The following is a 19,273-nucleotide window of genomic DNA, read 5'->3' as shown; positions in this document are numbered from 1 at the left end:
TTTCTTTAAACTGAGAAAGGGTTAAGTGGGAAGCAGAGTTTATGTGAACAACAAAACTGTGGCAATAAGAGAATTTCTACTCAGAGACAGTAAAATAAAATCCAACACCAGAAAGCTAAAACTAGGCTAAAGTTCAATCTTAGCAGCTTTATAAAATGCTTCTTTTTAAAAAGCAGATTGTTTTAATGTTTGCAGTAGCCAAGGGTTCATTTACCCCCAATAAGCGATGTATTCTCAGTCTCTGGGAGTCTCCAGATCATTCTTGTATTCTCTCTCCTCTTTCTTTATTTCTTTCCCTCCCCCCACCCCTGTAAAAAAGAAAGAAAGGGATAAAAAAAAAAGGTTATGCTCTCTGAAATATGATTTAATATTAGGTCATTCTCTTGTTTGTGTTATAAAGGAAAGTCAGAGTTGATGGTCACGGTGATTCTTTCAGAGTTTGACATCTCTTTACTTTGAATCAATTGTCTCAATTGTCCTCCTTGCCAAATATTTTTTTGTTGACACCAATTTTGAACTCCTTAGAAAACGAATTGTTATGTGTCTTTTAGGATAATTTCGTTCTACTAGACATTAACATATGAAATATTGTTCTAATATGTAACATTTGTTTCTCGAGTGGATCTCTCTCTAAAGTCTAGACAGAATGTCACAAGCAATCAGCAGAATTCTTATCAGTTTCTATAAATATGGAAGACTGTATCAGCTAGCAAATTACTGCTGTCAGGGTGACATTACATTGACCAGGGCTAATACTGTTACTGAAAAACAAAAAGTCCTTGTAGAGCTCCAAGAGTAGCTGTTTCTAACTTATTCATATTCCATGTGTGCAGGACAAAATCAAAACTTGATGATCTTTCCATGTGTAAATGGATAGCTCAAATTTTCTTGGCTTTATCCTTTTAAATTGGTTTTCTAACATTAAAAAAAGACAGACTGTTTAATTTGAAACCCTTGTATTTGAAGTGCTTTAAATGATCTATATGGAACAGCTTTACAGTGCAGGCAGGAAGAGGCTGAAAAAGACTAGCTGCAGCTTTCTTATGCTTAGACTATTCTGGCCAAAAAATATAAGTTAGAACCCTCCAAAGAGGTGTACTCTCCCCATGCAGAGCAGAGCTGGATTCAGCAGCCACTGTCTCCTTCTGTCAGCAGTCCCTGCTGTGCTTTCTCATGGGCTGTGTGAGAGGACATCTCAGCCACGCAATTGCATGGAAATCCTCAGACTTTAGTGCCACCCACACTGGGATTTGGGGAGAAAATTTGACTGGGGTTACTGGAAGTGAGACTTCTGAGTGCAATAAAGTGCAGGGAAGGTAATTTCAAAAAATATTATTATTAAAAGTGTCACGAGATTTTGTGGTATTAAATATTATAGTTGGTTGTAATTGAATGCGTTAAATTGCTGCTGCTGAGCAATGCCTCTGGCAGGGAGCAGAATAGGATCCTACACCTACTAAAGAAATTGAGGATATAACATTCATGGCCAATACTGTCTCACTATTTTCTGCAGTCTGGGTTTTGACCTGTAGTATTTTAGGTGAGAGAAAAATGTGGTGGTCTTGATGTTAATGATTTAATGATAATTGGGTGGGAAATGTATATAATTGGACAACAATTTGTAACTTCATTCATATTATGAAGAAGAAGGAAGGCAAGATCATATATGAAACCCTATCTCTTGTCAAAATATATTTTTGAGATGGGGTTAATTTACATATAGACAAGTTTTCCTAGCTCTGTTTTCACTTCCCTTTCATTGAATTAAAAATGCATGTCACAAAAATAATTAGAGAGGAAATATAAATACTGCAAATGGTGGTAGGTGATCTCTACCAGCAAAACAGTGTACTTGAACACTGAATTTAGTAACTAGTGAATTTTTCATAGGGAAATGTCTCTGTATTTGTCTATGTGATTAGTTTTGGAGAGTCCTGGTACGCTTCACAGTGTAACACTGTAATGCGTGATGAAGAGAAAAGGAAACGTGTATTAAATGAAATGTGAACGCTGCTAAAAATTTGCTAGGTTCATAAATTATGGGGAGTTTAAGCTTTTTTTATTTCGTATTCATAACAAGATCCTAAAATTGAATTCCTTGTTCTATATAAGAGTAAAGATTTTTTTTTGGTTTCAATTAATTTTTCATCAAAAGTTATCAGAAATATTGTCAAGAAGGAGACCTGGAAAGTGGTGCTACCCAAGAAAGTTATTTGATTGTGAGGAATTAGTTTCAAAGGTTAAGACTGGTTATTTCTCTGGGCTTTAACCTTTATTTACATGTTTTTTCAAATCTAAACAAAATCAAGCACCCCACACATCCAGGTACAGGTAAAACCTGAACAGATTTTTCCATTAATCCAGTAGGGATTCTGTGGTTCATATTTGTAAAATATGTACTTCAGAATTAAAATTTCTTGGAAACAATATATTTGCTTATAACTTACTGCTTTCACAGTTGCATGTCCAGGCAAAGAGAGGTGCTACTTTAAATACTGTTTTTAAATTTATGCCTGAATTATTTGTATGTGTGAACATCAGGGCTATCAATTGAGTTTTTCCTTAGATTAAAATGAAAAGTATCATCTATAGAGCAGGCCAAACAAGGCAATCAAATAATCTGGCTTAGTCAGGACAATATGTCATTTTTATGGCTTCCTATAAAACCAGTGTCAGTCATGCAGGACATTAGTATGTCAAAGTATTTAAACTGATAGCACAATAAAATATTTTTTTAGCTGATGGAAATAAAAAGTGGAATAAAACAAGAGAAAATTATTTTTTAAAATGTACCTTGGCCTATTCTTAATTTCCTCTAGCTGACCAACAGGAATTTTTCTGTCAAAGCACTTTGACCTAGTTTTGTATTACTTCTCTTTCTACCCTTCATTCTGATTCTGTGTTAAATTCTGCATCAGCACTGCCAGAAAAAAAGCATGTATTTCTACAGTGTTTCATGGAGATTCCATGCTTTTCTAGGATATGCTTTTGAAAGACTGAGGAATTTCTATGGACTTGAGAATTATAAAAGTTCTTATATTACTAGCAAATGTATTTCAATAATAGTGGTGTATGGGTTTTGAGCTAATTGAGCTAATGCCCAAACCATTATAGATATAGACACTCATAATACAATTATTATTTCAAAAGCACTGAGGTATTTTGAAGTGTTACAATATTTAGATCCATTTATCAAGTGTGCACTGTGCCAGTCTTATTTCCATTTCTTCATTAGTAACTATTCTTAGTACCTTCTAAAATTTATATTGCAAGTGAAAATATTTTGTGTGTTTCAAGACTTTTAAGGAAGAAAGCATTTGATTCAACATTGCATACAAATATTTCAGAAATGTGCTTCTCTGCCTCCAGGTTGTAGAGAAAGGGGTCTTTGGGAGTGTCCTTTGAAGAAGGTGTGCATCAAACACACTATGATCTGTGATGGTTTCCCAGACTGCCCTGACATGATGGATGAAAAGAATTGCTGTAAGGACTCATGCAGTTTGTTACTCCCTTAAAAGGCTGATCACATTTTTGGGATGTTGAGGTGCAAAATCAGTCAAAGTAAAAAGACTTTATGCTTTCTATAGCAGAAAGACTTAGTCATTCCCTCAGTTCCCCTTTCAGTTTGTCTGTGGCACCAATTTCCCTCTTTCCTCATCTTCTGTCCTTTGTTGTTCACATCCTGAGATCCTTGCTGTCTGTTTGGTCACTCTTGTCCTCTTTTTCTTTTTTTTCATTTCTCTTTCTCCCTCCTTGTTCTTGTGCCTTTGTAGAGTTGTTCTTTTTTTCCTTGTAGATTTTTGACTTCTTTTCCCAGGTTTCTTTAACTTCATTCCATACAGGCATTGCTCATATCTGCCTACTGCTCATTTTTTTCCTTGATTTCTACTTACCTGTTTTTTGGTAAATGTCTTACGTTTTATTGTAAACAATGCCTTATTTAGTTTCTTTCCTGATTGACATTTCTTAGGTTCTGTCTCCCTGCTTGGCTCCACAGGTTCCTTCTGCAATCCAATCTGTGATAGCATCAAGATACAGAGCTTAGGAGGATGCACGAGTGGCATGGGCACACAGTCCATGTGCACAGTGCAAGTCTGTTCAGAGTGCTGGCAGGGAGCAGCCTGCACCCTGCTCCCCTCTGGGGGCTGCCCTCAGTTCTCTTTCCTCTGTTTCCATCCGAGAATGGGATGGGAAGTGGTGGAATATCTGCACACAGCAGCTGCTTTGCAGGCTCCCACCCTGCATGCTAAGCTAGGAGTGAGTGCCCTGGGAGGTTAGCTCCACTTTCTGAATTCTCTTCTTTTGAGAAAACTGGTGTGTGGGCATGCTGCCAACACAAGGAAGCAGAAAGACATACTGGGAGTAGGTCTGCGCAGCAAAGGAGGGATCATTGGTTGGCAAAGTTGGCTGAAAACTGAAATTTTTCATTCTCTGAGGAAACCTGGTATTTTGTCATTTTTGCTGGGATGTTTGGATATAGTTTTGTGATTTAAAAGAAGTTGCTCCTGAGTCTCTGGAGTTCTGTTGGTAGGAGCATTTTGTGTCCTAAGTGAAGCCTATGGATATGTTTGCCAAAATGAAGAGCAGCCTGTGTGTATTGCTAGATCAAACTTTGTTTCTCTTTGGGAAGCTGAAGCTCACAAAACATTTCTTAATCTGCTTTCATTACAAAGATTATACCACTTAATTTCCAAGCTCTGTGCTGTAATCTAAAGAGTGGATGTGGTATTAAAGTGATTTACTTGTGATCACACATTAGGATTATGACAGAGAAAAGATTACCAAAGGGCTAAGGTTAATCTAGTTCATAATTACCGGAGTATATTTCCTCTCTGCTTTTGATTTGGGGCTTGAATAGTGTAAAATGGAAGCAAAGTTTTCCCAGCAGAGGGGTTCCAGTTATTGAATTATGCTCTCTCTGGAAGGTGGAGTTAAAGTGCTTTTTCTGGTTTTGCGTGCTTTATTCCAGAGGTAGAAAGACCAGGGGTAGGCAGCACTGCCTGCTCTATCTGTATGGTTTTCCCCGTGGAGTGCACTTTTTGTACTGGTGTTGCAAATAAGTGCTTGGATTGTATAAATTGGCAGTATAAATGCTGTACATCAGCCAAACATGGGCACAACTGAATGCAGCTCCCTTCCATGCATTTTCTCCCCCTCTGCCCTCCCCCAGGTCTCAGAATTCCCTAATGATGGAGTTTATAGAAGCTGGAAATATGTTAGTGAGGAAGTTACTGTGCTTCTACATGCCTGCCTTTTGGAAGGGAGGTTGTTGGAGGAAAAGTCATTTGCAAATGGAAGCTATTGTAGTTCCCGTACTGAACAGAGTCTGGAAATCCATATGTAAGGATACCAGCTGTGAACTGGAACATGTCTATCAGTACAGCAGTTCTCTACCTCTAAAGTGGAGATAAAAATAAATACAAAATTTTCAAAAGCAAAGGAGAATTCAAAAATTAATATATAATTGCTGTGGATGAGAGGAAATAGATACTCATTGTGGTAAAATTTTTTTTTCAAAAACCATGAAGAACTAAACAAATTTGGATCAGTCAGCTAAAAAGCACAGAACAGTATTTTCTCTTACAGCTTCTGAGGTGCTAAAACAGGTTTCATATTACAAGATCACAAATGATACTAAGTAATCCCAGATCTTGCATTTATAGACGCTCTTCCTTCCCTCTGAATTGCAATGCCCTCTGTCACTGCATGGCAGCAACCACTTTCTGCATCAGTGGTATCCATGCTGAATTTTCTTGCAAATCTGCTTCACTTCATTTTCCATAGGTCTGATCTGTGTCTTCCTTGACTCTCCTCAATTTTCCATGTCAATGTGAATTTCACTTCAATCATGTCTTTCTCAGGAGGAAGCATGTTTTTGTCTTTGCAGCATTTTGTGACGAGAGTGAACTTGAATGTGCCAACCATGAGTGTGTGCCCCGTGAACTCTGGTGTGATGGGCAGGCAGACTGCACTGACAGCTCAGATGAATGGGACTGTGGTAAGTTTCTTCTCAAAGTGGTGTTTGGGTGATGGTAGCAATCACTGGTGATTTAATTCAGAGTACAGTGGTGGAGAGGGGCTCCCTCTGTTAGCCAAGAGAAGACTGGGGTGAGGTTGGGAAAGCATGCAAGGAAGCAGGCAGAAGAGAAAGCAAAAGCTCAGTGTGAAGTGTCACAGTGCAAAGATACAAGAAAAGTGATAGAGCAAGAAAACGTGTAGATGATGTGTGTAATCTGGAAAGTATTGTGGATAGAGGAGAGATTAAGAAGACATTGAGGTTTGGAAGGACCTTATGAGAATCTTTTTTGCTTGTGATAAAAGCAGTTCCTGATTTTTTTTATACAGATTAAGAGAGAAGAAATGGTGATGGTCCTTCTATCTAGATTATCTAACTAGATTAAGGCTATAAAAATTAAGGTTATCAGCAACCCATGTGAATCTGTGCTGGTGAATTAGAAGTATTTGGGTTTATTTTTACACTCTCGATGCCTTTGCTGTTCAGTGTCTCATGCTGTTCACTCCTAACAAGGTTCAGATAACCACACTTGCCTTGGTTTTAAGTTGCATAGCTATTCAGCATGTAAAGCTAGGAAAAGTGCCAGCAACTTGGCAGAATCTTGAATGTAGTTGCATGTTATCAGTTTTCCATCTATAAAATTATTTGAAATAGTACTGAAGTTTTCTTCCTTTTTTTCTTTCCAGTTACACTGTCTAAAACCAGGAATTCCTTGATGCTCCTGACTGTTCACAGGTCAGCTGCTGATAACCATGTTTGTGCTGATGACTGGCAAGAAAACTTAAGCCAACTGGCCTGCAATCAGATGGGTTTAGGGTAAGGTCAGTAGTTTGTAGCTTTGATGATTTCTTAGGACAGTTGGAGTGCTGGTGTTAGATGTGAACTATCATTGTTCACTGCAATGTTAGACCTAGTGTGGAAATGGTTCACAGAGAAAAGAGGTAACGAAATTTTGTGAACTGTGGCAGAATTTCACTAAAATCTAGGCATTTTCACCTTTACAACTTTATGAACATTGCATGATTGTTATTAAGAGTGTTTTGAAGAGATAATGGTGTTTTGCCAAGGCTCAGTACATGCACTAACAGTTACTGCTGAGGCTCAGAATGTAATACTCTGTTTCTTCCTAAAGAATTAAAGCAGACTTAGGAAATACAAGAAAAATCATCTTCATTTATTTGCTTTCTGCAATAAATACTGTAGGTTAGACAAGTGGATGTATTTAACTTGGGCATCTCTGGACAACAAATTGTTAAAGAGAGGGTTTCTGTGTGGAACTCAGAAAAAGAAATAGCTTTTAAGTGTCTTACTGCATGCACACTAAATTGTGGAGTAGTCAATGCAAAATACAACTGTTGGATAAAAAACAAGTTCAGCTGCTCTGATATTCACAGCTGTCTCTTACTGGGAAGAGGCAAATCTGATGGTATGTAAGGCTGTCTTTTGCCAGTGTGAATTAAGAGGTGTCTTTTCTGTTAGCTGTTCTCCACTACACAAACTGACATTCTTTGTACCTTTCTCAAAGGAGGATAAAGACCCTGGGTTAGTTAAGTACACTTCATGTACTCTGTATTGTCTTGCACTGCAGGGATACTTGGCATCTATTCTGACAGATGCTCCGAATTGAAGACCACCTGAAACTGGACTGCCTGCCATTATAACACACAATTTTATACTCCTCTGTCTAGTTTAGTGTATCTAAATAATATTTGCATTATCTTTTTGCTTTAGCTTTATATAGCATCCTAATAAAGCTTTGTAGAGCGATAGAATATACTGAGTTGGAAGGGACCCATCAGTGTCATTGAGTCCAACTCCTGGCCCTACACAGGACACTCCAACAAACACACCCTCTGCCTGAGAGCACTGTGCAAATCCTTCTTGAAGTCAGACAGGCATGGTGCTGTGACACTTCCCTGAAGAGCCTGTTCCAGTGCCCAGCCATCTCCGGAGGAAAAACCTTTCCCTGTTACCTAACCCAAACTTCTCCCTGATGTTTCATACCATCCCCTTGAGTCCTGTCACTGGTCACCAGATTGAAGAGATCAGTGTCTGCCCCTCTGCTTACCCTCCAGAGGTAACCAACTACCGCAGACACTCCTCATACAGCTTCCCTTCCTGTCCCTTCACCATCCTCCTGGCCATCTTTTGGATGCTCTCTAGCAGTTTAATGTCTCAGATTGTGGCACCCAGAACTTCCCACAGTATTCAAGGTGAGGCCACCCCAGTGCAGAGCAGAGCAGAGCAGGACAATCCTCTCCCTTGCCTGGCTGGTGATGCTGTCCCTGATGCTCCCCAGGACAGGGCTGGCCCTCCTGGCTGTGTGGGCACTGCTGACTCATGTTCACCTTGCCATTGGTCCTAACATAAAATTTGCTTCTCTTTTCCATGATGCTTGCTGCTGGGAAAATGAAAATGTATTGAACTATCACAACACCTCTAGTTCCCTCCATTTTTCAAGGGTGTGTCTAGGCTGAAATCAGCGTGGGTGGAAACCTACACCTTCCTGCTTCGTCACTGATGCTTGCTAACAGGTGTCATCAATCCTGCACTTTTAAGAAACATAAGAGACAAAAATGATTCTTAAATCTCAAAACTCAATTTTCTAACAAGGTGATATATTCTAAAAATTAATTTTTCTAAAAGATATTCTTGGTAGGGACAGGAAATTGTGTCAAGGCAGTAGGAAATTCTGGAGTCAATTCAGTTCTGAAGTCTACAACTTCAGTTTGACTCCACTACTAATTTCTAATTCTTTCTTGCAGTACTTCAGAAAACCAGATCAGTGTTTATCTTTCCTTTCTTAATGCCCCATTTTGTCAGTAACCTGAGGCCTGATTTTCTTAGCTATTCTTCTAGTTTTTGTGGAGTGGCACTGCCAAAAATACAGTAAATTAGCTTTGAAAAGCCATAAGGAAAACAAAAATTATGATGCGTTACTAGAACTGATTTCCAAAATCAGTTCTTATATACTCCAGTTCTTAAATACTCTTTATTTCCAAAAGGAGTAATATGAGCAATGCAGCTGTTTAATTATTTTGTTAACATTGCATAAGGATTCAGTGAAAATGTCACAGAAGCTAATGTTTTCTATATGGTAAAATGGAAGACTCTATAATTGAAGTTTCATGCCACTGTTAATCTGATCTGAAGCTATGAACTTCATCTCTTAGTATTTACATCCTGTATAAATTATTTAATTGACTTACAACAAGAATGGCTGAATGTGAGGTTGACAATATTGGTGTTTTTAACAAGCTCTTTATGCTCACCATTGAGGGTGCAGGTAAATTAGACTGTATATTGCACAGAAGTCAAGTAATGATAAAACATCTCCTTTTGCATTAAAAAAAAAATTAATAAATAAATAGGAAATGTTTTATGCAGTGCTTTTCTGCAAGTATTCCCAATGGGAACAGCTTCATTTTACTCCTTCAGAAAATTAAAGCTGTGAATGTACAAATTCTGTCCACATTAGAGCACACTGCAGAACCACCCAGTTTTGTGGCTGTTAATTACTTACTTAATAATTATTTACAGCAACTCTTGATTTTGCTTTAATAGCACTTTTGTTTATTTTTACAGAAAAATAATGCATATTATGAGTGAGATATCAAATTAAAGACTTATTAATGCCTTAGATCAGGAATTACAATGAATGATAGCTTTTAGAATTTTTATTTTCTGTAAAGCTCTGCAAACTATTTTTAATAACTGTCTAGTGCTTTGCCAAATAAAAACTCCCAATTACTATATAAGGTGGTAATGTTTAAAATATAAAGGCAGTGTCTTTCTAACAGCTTTTGGATATTTTAGTTATTTAAAAATAACATATTTTAATATTTTAGGCCAAATTAATCTGAAAAAAACAAATGAAGATAATGAAGTGATAGTGGTTAAAGTTAGGTTAATTTAATGGATAGTGGTAACGCATTTTACAGAATAGCAGTGTGTCTGTTGGGAACATACAAACCTTCAGTCTGAAGCAACATGAAAAGTTCATTCTATTCTGCCCATTTCACAAAATGCAAGCAATTTTGCTGGCTGTTTGCCAGTTATAATTCCACAGACAATGTGGTTTTCCAGTTTTTCATAGCACCACTCATGGAATGTGTTGTGTGATGCATGATGCAACATCCCACAAAGCCACAAGTTCTAAGCATTGTCTGAAAGGCTTTGGACTATTGATGGCTGGTGCTCAAGCTATGTATGCAACATGTACTCTTAGCAGTTCTTACGTTTTTCTCTAATACAAAAGATGTTAAATTTGTTTGTGTGTAATGCCAAGAGCTTACTGGGAATGCTCAAGTCTTAGGTTTCAAAGTTCACAACCAGATGGGACTATCATGCCACCTAATCTGACTGCCTCTTTATGTCAGGACATATAAGTTTATTCAGAAACTTCTGACTGAGGCCCAGATTTCATTACAGTGAATTTAAATGCAGTCTCTGGCAATGGGTTTTTCTGTTAACACAGGTAGAGAACAGAACAGCATTGTCTCACATCTGTCCTGTTGTGTTCTAGAGGCTGTGCTGCTGAGGATGGGTGTACTGCATAGGTTCAGAATGCTGGGAGAATGTTGGAACAATGTATTTTGTCATGATGTTCAGTTGAAAAAAAACCACTTTCCATGTACTTGGAAGTCCACATTATTTGTTGATGAAATGGCAATCATAAAAGCATGATCTGCTCAGCTCTGAAATTTGATAAAGGCAGTAGTGGAGTTGTTCTATCATTCTGTGAAAATATAGTGGAATAATTTGTCTTTCTTGGCTGCACTAGGATGATAGAGCAAATACAACAAACTTCAAGAGTTTGTGCTCAGCAGAGTACGGGGAGATTTTACTTCACCGGCATGCTCTGGTCTAGTATCAGTGTAAAATTGCAGCTGTCTACCAAATTACTTGTTTTTAAAAATCTCCTGTTATCTCTTCCTGTGCCTGCTGCTCCTTTTCTTGGAGGCAGTGTCACTGGTGGTCCACTGAAACCAGCAGCTCCTTTTCCTTCTTTCCTCTGCTGTGGCATCTGCTGTGCATGTATTTATGAAAGGGGTGGGCAAGTTTGTTGTTGCTGCCTGGCTTTCTGTCTTTTCTGGTAATTTTCACTCAATGTCTTTGGCATAAAGATCTTGAATATTTGACAACTTAGCAGTCAAGCTGCTGGGCAAACAAACTCTTGTTTTCACATAATCTAATTTGTTTTTTTAATTACTCTATAATGATTTCTGCAAGAGGAATAATGGAAGCGCAGCTAATGTTTTATTTGCTCAAAGAACGTAACAAAAACAAACCCCAGAATCCTGTAATACCCATGTAATAAATTTGAACTTCTGAATGAAACTTAATTTTCTCCAAGAATAGACATGACATTTAGTGAAACAAATTCCGTGCCAAAGAGGAAGTATTTGTACTCATTCATTCAATCTAGATTTCTAGATCCATTCAACAGAATGTAACATGCTCTTAACCTGCCTTGAATTTGTTCATGTTTTCCATGGCCACAGTGTTCTGTTAATCCTGTAGATGATGTAGAAAGATAGGAAATTTTTACATTTACAATTTTTACATTTACATTTACATTTTTACATTAAATTTCATTTAATTTTTTAAGAATGGCAACTAATAACTCATTACAGAATTTTACTGAAAATAGAGCTGTGGTAGATGTGGAAGGCTGTTCTAGTAAATTGGAGCAATAATAGACCAGTGTTAAAATATGTAGACTTTATTCAGTGTATTGAAGTTGTGCTAGACTGTGGAGAGCCTGGTTCAAGCATGGCTTAAAGAAAGAGGCCATGAAGGTATACAGCTGATGGGAAAGTAAAAGGCAGCTGTAAAGCAGCAGTTCCCAGGCTTGATTTTGTAAATAACTAGGTTCTCAGGCACCTTTTCTATAAACAGCAGGATTCTCAGACAGTCTTCTCATAACAGTCCTTGGCTGCTCTGGGAACAGATATGAAGGTTTTGAGAACTTTTCATATCACAGTGAGAACACTAATTTTGGTTTCAATAAACAACCACGGGTATTGTAAACAAAAGGAGGGGTTAGAGTTTTCTCTGTAACCTATCGTGAGCTCGGATTTTGCAATATGCATGAAGTTAATTAACACTATTATAAAAAGTGACTGATTTGATCAATAAATCGTAGTCGATGCTGATCAACAACAAGATGGGTCGTCTCCCTTCGCTTTCAACACTAGACTAATATCTGATAGATTATGTCTCATCTTTCATGTACATATGTAGTTTAAAATATAACTATTTGGATAAGGCTGTTTTTGAAGAAATTCCAACCTTATGATTCCTGACAAATCGTGACAGTTTCTTCAAACAGTCATTAAACGTATGGTCAGTGCCTTCATATAACACTTTCCAGTTCCATGATTGGGTATTTTCTTTCTTTTAAAAGTAAAATGATTCTTACTCATAATTTTATTATCTCAAACAGCCTTGGAGCTGTCTGAATGTTCTTCTCGGTAGTTGGCCATAGGTGGCCATACCTGACCTGCAGAGGTCCCTTCCAAGCCCAGCCATTCTGTGATTGGTTAAAAGAAAAATACAGGAATGCTACCAAACCAGGAAATGTTCTTATTCTAATGATTGGTCACAAATCCTTTTTCAAACTGTTTTATGCTGTAACTTGTACATTTTAAACCTACGGCCCCCTTTTTTCTTTCATTTTTTATACAGGAGCTTCCAGATTCAGATTTACTCCTTTTAACACTAAACAGATATTAATCTCTCTGCACTGAAAATTTATTCTGAAATCTGCAAGCTGAAGTGGTTTTGGGGGTTTTTTTGACTTATATATTGAAACTAAAATAGTGTAGATTTAGACTAGACATAAGGAATAAATGTTTTACAGTGAGGATGGTGAAACACTGGAACAGGTTACCCAGAGGAATGGTAGACACCTCATTCCTGGAAATATTCAAGGTCAGCTTGGATGGGACTCTGAGCAGCCTATTCTATAATTTAGTGAGGTGACTAAAGACTTTGAGAAGGGCAAGGACTGCAAGAAACACAGCATCTTTTATCAGGCAAGCTTTCAGGCAAACAGGTCTTCCTTCAGGTTGGCTCTTCCTGCTGTGTAATTCAGGAAAGTCTTATTTGACCTCCACACCCTCTCCTCGACTCCTACCAAGCATCCTAATGAAGGATGCCCTCTGCATATAGACCCTGTATCATTAAACACACAGGTGTCCTTTCAAAGGTGATCTTAGCTCGTGAAATTATGTCAGTGTAAGCTTCAGATGTAAAAAGTAAGCTCAAAAATGTAAAAATGCCTATGACAATGTTGCTCTCAAGTTCTGTTAGAGATGAGAGAAGAAGAAATTCTAATAAAAGAATAAATATGTTATATAACTTGAAAAAAAGCAAGCATAAATTACACTATGGGAAGATTTCTTAGTGAATAATCATTCTGTAAAGGATGATGTTGAAGAAAGAAACAAGTGAATTTTGTTCAAATTCGGTGAATACTTTCATTATGGGGGAAAAAAGGTTGAAAAATCAAATAGTTTGTTTCAAATTTTTGAAATTAAACAACTAGAATTTTGTTTTAAGTCAACATTTTTCTGTGAAATTCATCCCATTTTTAAAATTAAAAGCTAATTGACTTTAAATGAAGGACTTAACATTAAATTTGAAGTTGAATTAATACTTCCAGCTAAGAAAATTAGGATTGTATTTGAAGCTTTAACTTCAGATGCTTCCAACTGAAGCATCTTTTTTCAGGTTTAGCTACAGAATGATACTTTATGAAACCTGTAATTTACAGAGTCAGAGAACAGAGTGCTGCAAAGTCAGGCCTCTGTTATCAACACTGTTTTCAGCACAAATCTGAAACACAACCTCATCCTAGCTGTGAAGAAAATTAACTCTATCCCGGCCAAAACCAGCATGCATAGATAAAGCAAGCAAGTAATTTTTTTGCACTATGAGTTAACTCATTTTTTGTAGACTTGACTAGTTTATCAGCTAGGAGATAAGACAGAGGGATTTTGAAACCTGAAAATATCACAGTGATTATCAACTTTCTACCAAAAAATTTCAAGAATAATTTAATCATACTTTTTTTTCTTTTTCTATCAATGCAGTGAATACTTTTAATTTCTATTTTCTATGTTTCAGTATGTTTTCACTTTAAAAATTCAGATATCTTTGATTTTATTACTCTTACAATCAAGGTTTTGATATTTTACTCCATATTCTGTGGCACAGCTTGGCTTTAGAGAATTCTGGTCAAGACTAAGAAGATTTAAACCAATATGTACAGACAGGAAACAGATGCTGTTCCAGCTCTGAAAGAGGCCTAATTTGCTTTAAATGAGTGCCCATATGTGAGTGATCCATTGCCTTCTGGCCTAACTCAAGGCTTCCTTTCTCAAACCTGCTCTCACATGAGGCCTACAAGAATGGAATTACAGAAAGGAAACTGACATGTGTCACTGTTACCTGAAAGCAAGAAGTAATCCAGTTTATGGATTATACTTTATCCTAAACTTGCAGTTTAATGAATTTGAACAACTTCTTCCAAATGGAAAAGGGAGAATAAGGTATTGAAAACATTGCTGAACAGAAGTATCCCAGATATGTTACAAACAGAATGATGAGCTTCATAACCTAAAATTAGTCCCTGCCTTCTAGTTTGTGTTCTGTTTTTTCGTTATAATTTAGTATGCAAGTCAAAATGGTTATTTTTTACTGTAAACTTTGACTGTTGTGCACAGTGATCAGCAGGTAGCAGACTAGAATGCTCTGAGAACTTTTTATTAAATATTTCCATTTTACAGTTGATCTAATGAAACATTACTTTTCCCCACTGATAGCACATTTTTAATGTAGAACACAGACCAGGTTCTCTTTTTCTCTCTTAATTCTAAAAATTTCTCTCTTAAACACACATAAGAGAATCGTTAGCTTGAAATTAAATTCTTTAAAGGAATATTCTAATTTTTAAGTTAAAATTGAAAAATTAGTAAAATTTAAATTGGAAATTCCTACTTGAGTAATGTGCTACTGCAAATTGAAATGTTTTGCCTGATTTTACAAGTAACTGATTTTATAGGTTGTTAAATATTTTGAATTGACTTAGATTAAAGGAAACTTTTAGATCAAAGGAATTAGCTGCGTTAGAATTTTATGTGCCCTGTGATGGTCATTAGATTTAGCAGACATCTTTCTGTGAAGGAGCAAGACTGACCTGATGATCTCGGAGCTTTTTCCAACCTAATTATTTCTGTGATTCAGTGGTTCAGTGACTGTTCTGTAATATTGAATATGCTCTGGTGTGTGAAAGTCTGATCTAGTAACTGTTGGCCTTCTTTAAGATTCAGCTCTTCATCACAGGCTCTGGTCACTACAGTATGTTTGTATTGTGCAAAAGAATCATAAAATCCTCACTGTAACAGGCATCTGGAGAGCATCTAATCCTTTTCTGTGGAGAGTTTTGTTAACAGTTGGTTAGCTGAGAAAGGCCATGGTGACATAATGCCGCTGGTTAAGCTTGAAAGGGAAGTCAGCAGTCAGTGACCAATGACAGGCAAGGACATGATGCCCTTGCCGCAACATGAGGATAGGGAAGAGAGATTCTTGCTGAAAATACGCAGAAAGTATCAAAAGAATAACCACAAAGATGCAGAAGTAGGCGTAGTTGCTGATATGTAACTAACCAATCCTGAGCTCAGCTTTTGCAATATGTATGAAGCTTATTATGAACTGTATTTAACCCGCTGTATCGATCAATAAATCGGACCTGCGATGAACCAACTGGTGTCCGGGTCTCCTTCCATCGACACTTCTCCCACTTGAAGCACTGATCCCTATTGCCAGATGGGATCAGTTCAACCACTGCTCTGTTTAGCCAAGTCTTGAAAACTTTGATGGATGGGGCTCTCTGTTCCAGGACTGCTTCACCTTCCTAATGAAAAGGATTTCCTTTTTGTGTGCCCTGTGTCTCCAAAGCTGTAGGTCAAGGCTGTTTCCCCATGTTATGCCATGCAGCACTATTGAGAAAAATTTGTTTCTGTCACGTTTTAACTCCTCTTTGAGTAGTTGCAGGTTGCTGCTGAATTGCCCTTCAGCTTCCTCTTCACAAGAATAACCAAGTTCAGTACCCTCAACCCCTCCTTAAGAGTCAGTGCCAGAGGCCCCTCTAAAATCTGAAAGCCATTTGTGTGATCCTTTCCAGTTTCTAAATATCATCTTAAACTGATGTACCTCAAACTGCACACTGTCTTCCAGTATGTATGGTTTCAGTCTACAAACACTGTGCAATTATGGCATATTCAAACCAAAAGGGAAAACAGAAAACTGAGAGAAGTAAAGGAGCCTTCTGAAAGCATTTAATAAAAAAGTATTTATTTGTTTGGTGTGAAATCTTGAAAGATATTACAACTTCAACAGGTCACTAAACTAAAAAACAGGCAGGAGAGCTGTTTTTGAACTTGAAGACGTAGCTTGATGTCTAGAAGTAATTAGCAATATAACCTTGTTGTCTTAGAAACTCAGAAGAAAGTGTGTGCTACAGCTCCAAGAGGGGCCAAGGAGATCCTGCTGTCTGCTGTGTTTCTGGAGCACAGGATGGGGCTGGTAAAAGGGGTACCCATTGCTTCACCTCCCTCCTTTTCTCTGAGTGCTTTAGAGTCCCTGGTGTAATGTGTGCTCCTGGCTCAGCAGCCCCTCTGAAAGTCTCACACTTAGAAACTCTCACCAGCCTGAATCTTTATTCCTGAGATTTTTAGCTCATGTTCTCTCATTCTCTAGTGATTCTGAGAATGCTCTGGTCTCTACACAAATGCTAACCATTGTCTCCAGCTTTCTTCATCTAGAAATGAGGCTCTTTGTTCCCCTTCATTCTGGCTATTTCTCATTAAGTAGATGAAAGGAGACAAGTGGCAGCCCTTGCCTATCTAAAAGAAAATCTTTTAGAAGCAACATCAAGGGGGGAACATAAATGTTTATAGAAGCCATTCTAAAGATATAAATTAAGGTATCCTGGTAGATATAAATTAAGGTATCCTGGCTTTGAGTGTTTTATATCAAACAGTGATCACCAAAGAAAAAAGGTATAGGTATGATCTTTCGACTTTTGCTTTATTTAAGTAAAATAACTATGAAATTTCATGCAGGTATATAAGTGTTTTGTAGGTTGTTACCTTTATTTAGAAGCACATATCTCCATAATTCTGATTGTAGCATCACTGTAATCTGTAATCCAGAACTGCAGGCTTCATCAAAAAAATCTGGTATTTGGTATTAATCAAATGCCATGATATTTGCACCTTTTTGCACATTTTTGAGTTACATATTTTATAGATCAGATACTATTTACCAGTTTATAAAATACCACTGTACACAGTTATCAAATGGTGAACATCATTGTTCAGAGATCATAAGGCAGAATGTCCTTGTAAGAAAAAGGTTTGCACATGTTTGGTAGGGAAAAGGGTGGGAAATATGGAAGAGAGCAGATCTTTATGTGAATTCTAAAAGCAGGCACGGAGAAGGAAAACTCTTTTTGCAGCAAACATATGCCTGCACATTCTGGTTAGGAGATCATGGAATAACATTTGCTTAATGTGCCCAGAGAAGGTTCTGAAAAATAAGTCATGTAACAGGCAGGGTCCAGGGCCGTGACCTCAAAGTTTGGTTTATTCTGCCAGCTGTGTTGAAAATATTTCCATATGGGTACACTGACAACTTTACCATTAAACACAATTCTTTGATCTCTGTTAGTCTGTGCAGTCACGTGGATAAAGAGTGCTGGTGTTTTGTAAAGATTGTTTATAAAAGAAATATAATCAGTATTGAGAACTGGACTGAAAGACAAGCTAATATCCTGGCTGGCATTACCAGGTACTGTCATGAGAGACTGGGTTCAGAGGCCAGTTTAAGGACACATCACAGTTTTGCTGAAATTCTCTAATTCTCTTTTCCATGAGTTAGGATTTAGAATTTGGCCTTTGACTGGTGTTTGGGTGAGCACAGCTTCAAAGTCCTTGTCATTGACAGGGATTGATGGCTAATCATGAATGGTTCTGTGCTGGAAAGCTGCATGACAAGTAATTTAGAAATGCTCTATTTTTTCCATTTGGCAGTCAAGGTATAATAAAATAGCAATTTCTTGAGTCTATCAGGCAATACCTAGGCTGAGGAAGTGGATATATGGAAATATCTCCTGGTGAACCATTCTAACCCTCACATACTTGTTAGGTTGCTGCAGAAGAACAGGTTTGACATTGTCACCAGTGATTTGTTCTGTTTCGCAAAGCAGGCAGCTTGGACTTAGAGATGCTCTCAGGCCTTATTAACAAGGCCTAGACTGCTCTTTACTGTTAAATTTTAATGGATTTCTAATTACAGGAATCTAAGAAAGTATCTTTTCTGTTACCTCTTTTCCATATGAAGATCTATTTTATTTTTATTTTTTTTTTGTTGCATTTTGCGAGGCCAAGAAAGCGTTGAAAGAGGATCAATGCATGCATTACAGTAAATGCCAGCAGAAGGTTCTTGCTGTTCCTGATTCCAGTTCTGCTTCTTGTTGGGAAGTGCAGTGTGACAGTCATGTTGGCAGGCCTCGCTTCTCAGGGTGATTTCATTCTCCTAACTGTATATCTGCCACTCCTGGCTTTGCAATATCAGTCAGATGTGTGTCTTTAGAGTAAATAGGTATGTTAGGGTCTCTTCACCTTTATAACTGTAACATTCTATCAATGTTTTTCATTTGTTTCAGAGGACCATCCAAAACAGAAATTGTAATAGAGAGTGAGCAAATGCAGGACCAAAAATGGCTGAATTTGCACTCAGACTGGAAGAATAAAAATGCATCCACTTTACATGCACTTCTAGTGAATGGGTAAGTAACAGGTTTAAAAAGACCTATTTCACTGCTGTGAGTGGTCACTTACCAGTGCAGGATGACAAACTCTGGTAAGCTTTTTTAACATGGTGTCTGTGTATAAATCCCAGCAAATTCTCATGTAAGTTGTTAAGATACATTCTGCAATTACTTTAGTGTCAGGGGCCCGTTCTGGTAGAATAAGAGCATTGGAGTGATAAAGAGGTGATGCCCTTGAAGCACCTGGACCAAACAGCTTGGATAAATCTCTGCTGAGCAAGAAAGTCTTGCAAGTACTATAGAGCAAAATCTGCAGACACATCTTTCCATCCTCTGCAGCCTGAGTAGTCTGGATTAATTCATTTGGAGCAACTGGAGCTCCTTCAGTGGAGGCTAGATCCACTTACAGAAGGTTT

General features: G+C 37.5%; 1 protein-coding gene across 2 annotated transcripts in view; it reads left to right on the top strand.

Annotated features, from left to right (window-relative positions):
• Positions 1-19,273, top strand: part of CORIN (corin, serine peptidase) — a 118,355-nt gene that overhangs the window by 85,612 nt on the left and 13,470 nt on the right. Inside the window, exons 14-17 of one of the 2 annotated variants that reach the window (XM_059470027.1) lie at positions 3,370-3,483; positions 5,888-5,998; positions 6,703-6,832; positions 18,753-18,875. In XM_059470027.1, coding sequence (XP_059326010.1) covers positions 3,370-3,483; positions 5,888-5,998; positions 6,703-6,832; positions 18,753-18,875 — 478 coding nt within the window. The remainder of the gene's footprint in view (positions 1-3,369; positions 3,484-5,887; positions 5,999-6,702; positions 6,833-18,752; positions 18,876-19,273) is intronic. The other variant, XM_059470028.1, reaches the window with a different exon arrangement.

Source organism: Ammospiza nelsoni, chromosome 4 (genome assembly GCF_027579445.1).
Source record: "Ammospiza nelsoni isolate bAmmNel1 chromosome 4, bAmmNel1.pri, whole genome shotgun sequence".
Lineage (NCBI taxonomy): Eukaryota > Metazoa > Chordata > Aves > Passeriformes > Passerellidae > Ammospiza > Ammospiza nelsoni.
This window is presented reverse-complemented; position numbering and strand designations above follow the sequence as displayed.